The sequence below is a fragment of the Corvus kubaryi genome, unplaced genomic scaffold (assembly GCF_017639235.1).
Source record: "Corvus kubaryi isolate FWS band 111438036 unplaced genomic scaffold, C.kubaryi_AGA036_p1.0 37396, whole genome shotgun sequence".
In the NCBI taxonomy this organism is placed as follows: domain Eukaryota; kingdom Metazoa; phylum Chordata; class Aves; order Passeriformes; family Corvidae; genus Corvus; species Corvus kubaryi.
The window spans coordinates 24547868-24553867 of record NW_024581135.1 but is presented as its reverse complement, the minus strand read 5'-3'; the positions used below and the strand labels follow the sequence as shown (position 1 = coordinate 24553867).

Sequence of the window (6000 nt, the reverse complement as noted above, 5' to 3'; positions counted from 1 at the left end):
GCCAGCAACCGGGCCCGCCCGGGTCTCGCGCGCCGGTGTCCCCGTGCGAGGGGCCCGCGGCAGCTCGGACCGCGCCGCCGCCGTTCCGGGGCGGGCCCGTTCCGCGCTGTGGCACCCCCGCGCAGTGAGTGTCCGCCGGCACAGGGAACCCGCTGGCGCGAGGGGGGCCGGGCGTGCCCCAGGGAGAGCTCCGCAGCCCAGCCCAGGGATGCGGTACCCACAGCGCGCAAGGGCTCGTCTGCTGGCGCTGAGGCGGCGGTGTCGACACCACGGCCCCGGAGCAGCCGCACTGTCCGCCCTGAGGGGCAGGAGCGGGCACCTCTCTGGGGCCGGGGCGAGGCGGGGAGCGTGACCGGCGCGGAACCTCGGGGCGGGAATAGAAGAGAAGGGAATATTAATGAAATATAGTGTACTATGACTTCCCCGGGGACACACCGGCTCTCCGCACACCCAACGACCCCCGAAGCAGCAGCCAGGGTGTGCCGCGCACGGGCGGAGCAGCCGAGAAGGGCCGCGGGGCGGGGCCGGGCGCTGCCGGCGGGTGGAGTGCGAGGAGCTTCGATTGGCGATGCCTGGGCGGGGAACGGCGCGGTCGGCGGGCGGTTGGTCGGGACTGGCGGCGTTGCCGGGCCGGGCGGTGAAGGAAGAGCGGCGGTGCCGCCCCAGCACCGGCACCGCCGCCGAGGACAGGGCAGCAGGTGAGCACAGCCCCCGGGGCCGCGTCGCGCCGTACTGCCGGGACCGCTCTGTGGCCCCCTTGCTGCGCGAGCCTTCTCCGGGCTGCCCGGGCCCGCCCCTGGTAGCGGCTGGCGGCGGCTCTCCGGGGGTCGCTTCCCCCCGCTTCCTCCGCGTCCCGTCGCAGGTGATCTCCGGGTCTGCCATCCCAGGCAGGGGAAGGCAGCGGTGTTCCCTTCACAGAGGGGAGGGCAAAGTAGCTGGCTCCTGCGCGGAGGTTGGAAGTGAAGCGTGTGTGTCACGCAGTTGTGTTTAAATTGCGGGTGTTTTTGCACCCGGGGTGTGTTATCCAGGTGCCCGGGAGTAGCGTCTATGTAAGAAGGAGTGGTCGTATCCTTCTGGCACTGAGCAGTTGTGGTCAGTTTTGTGGGACGCTCTGGATGCAACAGCAGTACGTGTGAGGAGGCTCACAGCCACCCTCGTACTCCGTCTTTGATCGGTGATGAGTTGGTGATTGCTGAAGCTGCACCTTCAGGTGGGTTCAGATGCATTCCCCGTGACTGTTGGGGAGGATCCTGAGAGGAATGTACTCTGGTTTTCTGGTTGTTGACCGATATGTGTACCTTGCTTTCTCATTTCCCATATTACACAAATAAGTGACTATTTCTTGGTTTCTTACGGTGTGGTGGAGGGGATTATTTTCCCTATAGGGGTCAACTAAAGCGTAGAAAGGCTGATAGACTCCACTGCTACTGTATTGTACAGCACAGAAAATCCAGGTATTTTTGGAGCTAATGCCAGGTATAATGCTATTCTTTTCAGTCGTTTTAGTTAGGCCAGTACTGCTGTGACAGAAGCAATTATTATGGGTTTTTTCCCCCCTTGAAACTAAAGTTTTTATTTTTCTATGATCACATATATCTATTTAATGCAAGTTCAGAGACTTGCTTGTAAGTCTTCTCTTGCCAGGCTATAGTCAGTTGCTGAATAATGAACGTAGTTTCCTATAAAACTGGTTGACTTCAAAGAGGCATTTTTAATGTGGTAGCATGTGTGAAGGTACACCGTTCTTGTATGTTCAACATTTAAAAAGTAAACTATTGGTTGCCTTAAGATTGAAGAAACAATTCCAAATTTACCTGAAGATGTGTTTTTCAAGGAAAGCCTTCCATGAACTCTGGTGTTTAAGTATGTTTAAATCACCTGTTTGAATAATACTGCTGAAATGAACAACCACAAAACATACCTGACTTCCAGTGGAGAGGGATGTGGAAGACTAAGACTCAGACTTACATAAAGAACCTGACCAAAGTTTCTCCTGAAACTTAGTAAATGATGCCTCTCTGCTTTCTTTCCTGAGGATATGTGAATAGCAAAAGAAGCTCTGAGCTGAAGGTGCTTACTATACAGAGCAACAAGCAGAAGTCCACTGAGAAGTCATGTGAATGACTTGCAGATATCATCTCTTCAGCATTCTTTGTAGGAGTAGTCAAAGCTTGCCACATGAGCTGCATGCAGCTTGTTAGCACTTTCAGTGTCACTTGCTGATCACGTTGATTTTCTCTGGACTGCACAGATTTCTTTTGGTGTGGCTTTTTAGAACTTGGAAGAAAATATTCTAGTCAGCAATATATGCCTGTAAGTTCTAGGGAACAGTTTTTGGGACTGGAAATTGTTATTTCATGGAGAAGTGTGTATCAGCTGCTAAGCAGGAAGTAGGCTCACACGGGGTTTTGATCCTTAGCACAGGTAAATTCAGCCATCACTCATAGGTTCCATCAGCTCCCTGGGTTCCTGTACTGTCAAACATTTCACTAAGTCTTGCTTAGACAAAGGTGGTAAGCACCTTAGCCTAGCAGGCTAGAAGTGAGGTGTTGTGAAAGAAATTGGGTGTCTGTTCAGCTTAAAAAGCATGGGCTGGGGAAAAGTATGACTCTTGGCTCTATGGAAGCTTTGGTACACAGAAAATAGGGTTTACAAGGATGGCTTCTCCTAATACAGAAAGTGGTTTGGGGTTTTTGTTTGTTTTTCCTTAATGTAGCTGCTCTTGAAAGCAAGGAAGTTTGGAGGTGTTAGATTTGACAACAAGTAAATCGCAGTTTGAGTTGCTTCCCTGGTAACTTGCACAAGGGTCTGTATTGTAATGCAGAGGGGAGGGAAATAGTTTCCCACCGAACTTAATCTTTCAGTCCTGCTTTTGTTTGTAGTTCATTTTACTTCTCATTCTGAAGTTAACCTGCCCAAACAACAAGTCTGCTTTGTGCTTGCTCAGGCATGCCTGTTTTCAGTTTTGTCACAAGGGCTGCAGAAGTCACATTAGGAGAAGAGCTGTCTAACTTCTTCGTGATATGCACGCAGAGTCTCCATTTGAAAACTTCAAGTTCCCATAAACCTCAACTGGAGTGTGTCATCAGTGTAGTGGTTGTTTACTTTGTTGCTCTGGATGTTTAATTAGGCACTGTGAATTGTCCTCTGCAGGGATGCCACTCTCTTGTCAGTGGCTAGGCAGGGGCATGGGCTCCTCTGGCACTCTTGATCTGTGCTAATAGCAGATGCCTATGGTCAGTTGGGTGAATGTCTCTCCTCTCGGATCTAACGAGACACCTCCTGTTCAGAAGACTGAAGAGGTTCTGTTTCAGCACCCCATGTGTAATGTGTGTTGCTGACCTCTTTCCAGAGCACGTGAAATGGCTGCAGATGACAAACGGTCTCCCACATTGGACTCTACAAGTGATCTACCTCGTTCTCCCAGCAGTCCGTCTCATCTCACTCACTTCAAACCCCTGACTCCTGACCAGGATGAGCCTCCTTTTAAATCAGCTTACAGTTCTTTTGTAAATCTCTTCCGTTTCAGCAAAGGTAAGTGCTGGGGGGAACTGTGTGCATTGGTTGTGCATGCCCTTTGCTGCTTGTAAAAACACCTCTGAACATAGGAGCATAGTGTCAAAGGGCTGAGGTTAGTTCTTTTGTGAGAGATGTTGCATCTTCGTTTTGGGTGACATAGTAGAGCTTTATTATGAGAGAAGATAGCCAGCTTCTTACAGCTGGAAATCTGTGGCTGCACATGAAAGTCAAAGACAAGCCAGTTAGCAGATAATATTGTATAGATTCTTAGCTTGACATCAGAATTTCCTTTGTCTGTATGAATTTTTTTGGCTGAAAGTAGGAGTAATCCTCTGCCAACCTCTATGAGCAAAATGTGTGCTTGTCCTTCCAGTGCAAGTTCTTACTTCAGACTTCATCCATCCCTCACCTTCCTGTGCCTCTTGTACCTGCTGCCGGGTGACAGCTGAACTGCAATAAAGCAGGAAGTGCACACTTAATTTGCATGGCTTGCATCAAGAACTCTGAAGTGTTGTGAAAGTTTTGTATATTAAAAAATATTGCTTGATTTTGGCCTGTGTCTTGAAATATGTTCTCAGTAGGCAAACTCTAAAAGAACTGTGTGAGTTCCTTTTTGTTTCAAAGAAATATCCTGCAGAGAGTGGTGAACGAAAGCACCTGGGTTTTGTGCAAAATCTGTGTATCCCTTCACTGGAGATGGCACGCTGGTCAGCTGCTTTTGTTTAGTCTGTTCATTATCCAGCTCTGCTAAGCATACTTCAGCAATGTTTGGGCTGGGGGAAAAGGGCCAAGACAGCTTTTTGCTTAAGCAAATGGATCTGTTCAAACTCTTCTTATGAAAAATGAAAAATTAATTACTTGGTATGGCTTGTATTAGTTTGCATAGTAGAGGAGCACCTGTCATTGCTAATTTATTTAAAGTAGCATAAAATGTGATCAATATTGGCTTCACTTGTTTGTTTCTGACAAATGTAGCTGGAGTCAGCAAAGTCTTATGTTGAGTGAATGGGAAAACAACCTTGAAATAACACATGAAATGTGCATCTTACTGGAATCAATGAGAACCTGTCTATACTTGATCTGCTGATGGAAATTAAAGGCTGTGGTAACTTTAATGCGACCTCAGTACTGGCTTGTAAAATAACTGAAAAACTCTTTTCAAGGTGGAAGCTGATAGTCAAGTACAGCTATTCTATTTAGCAAGAATAATTCATGTTCATATTCAAGAATAATTTGCCAGGGTTTTTTTTTTTTGACACTTTTCACAGTAGGGAATTTCTGAAATAGTCTGAGCCTTGAAGACAGCCTACTGTCCTGTTTCCATGATGTGTATGTACTTTTAAAACTAAAAATTAATTTGTTTTGTTTAATCATTATCCAAAACAGCTGTTTGTGAGAGATTTTTTCCCCTTAGCTTTGCATGCACTGCTGATTTTCTTTATCGTGTCTGAACAGTTGGTTTCTCGCTCTTTGTCACCTCCAGATGATGGCAGGCTTTCTTCCCCGGCAGAGAAAGCAGAGGCAGGACAGAGTGTTCCACAAGCTTTGAGTGGTGGCTGGTCCAGTCCTCAGCATCCCACAAGGGCTCAGTCTCTGAGATCACCAATTCCTTACAAAAAACAACTGACTGGTGAGCTGCAAAGAAGATCCTCTGCAACTCTGGGTAATTTCAGCTCTTTGTTCTATAAGGCAATGTTGTACTAGCCAGGATACTTCAGGGTGAGATGGAAGGATGTGACCAAAGGTTCATTGAGTGTCTAGATTCATAGCAGAATTTAGTATCAGGCTACACTGCTTCTGTTAGTGAGGTTGCACTTTAACCTCATAAACATATTCCTCCACCCTTCTTGGTGTTCCAGCAAGACAACTTCTTGTTGGGGCTCTGCTCTTTCAATTGGAAAACAATCTGGAACTGAAGAGGCTGCTAAAACACATCCAACGTTTTAAAGTCACTTGAACTTTGATCCTGAATATTTCTGCTTTATCTTGAGATACTACAGTTTCTTAACATCTACATGCTAACTCTAGTGCTTAGTCTGGATGAATTTGATGTTTGTGTCTTCAAGGGAGTTGTAAATGAAGGTTTTGGTTGTAGTTGTTTTGACGAGAATTGAATAGGAAGTTGTGCTTAAGATTTTTTTTTTTTTTTTAATTTAGTCCTGTCTAACCTTGAAGCTATTGCTAGATGCTGTACTGAATCTTTTAGCTGGAATGTGAATTGATTGTGATTTCTAAGGTGCAACTGTGTAATGGCTATGAAGATCTGGAAGAGCTAGGAAGTAGATTGCAGGGTTCCCTCTTGAGATCTGTCTGGTTACTGTTGTCTGTTAGTGATAGCCTTGAGGAAACTGCTAAACTGGGTAAGTCTTGTGAAAGACAGTATTTCCAAGAGTGTGGTACCTAGTGCAAACAATCAGATCCTAAATATTGTTCATGTGTGTAGGATTTTTAGAAAGAGGTGTAGTTTTGATAGCCAGGCAA

At 46.8% G+C, this 6000-nt stretch overlaps 1 protein-coding gene across 6 annotated transcripts in view; it reads left to right on the top strand.

The window, feature by feature from the left end:
- The first annotated feature begins 102 nt into the window (after positions 1 to 102).
- The window catches only part of PIKFYVE (phosphoinositide kinase, FYVE-type zinc finger containing), a 66775-nt gene continuing 60877 nt past the window's right edge, over positions 103 to 6000 (top strand). For 2 of the 6 annotated variants that reach the window (XM_042041325.1, XM_042041324.1), the window contains exons 1-3: positions 201 to 698; positions 3353 to 3534; positions 5003 to 5182. In XM_042041325.1, coding sequence (XP_041897259.1) covers positions 415 to 698; positions 3353 to 3534; positions 5003 to 5182 — 646 coding nt within the window. In that variant the 5' untranslated portion in view covers positions 201 to 414. Of the gene's footprint in view, positions 125 to 198; positions 699 to 1028; positions 1211 to 3352; positions 3535 to 5002; positions 5183 to 6000 lie in introns of those variants that run through there. The other 4 variants (XM_042041327.1, XM_042041329.1, XM_042041326.1 and 1 more) reach the window with 4 other exon arrangements.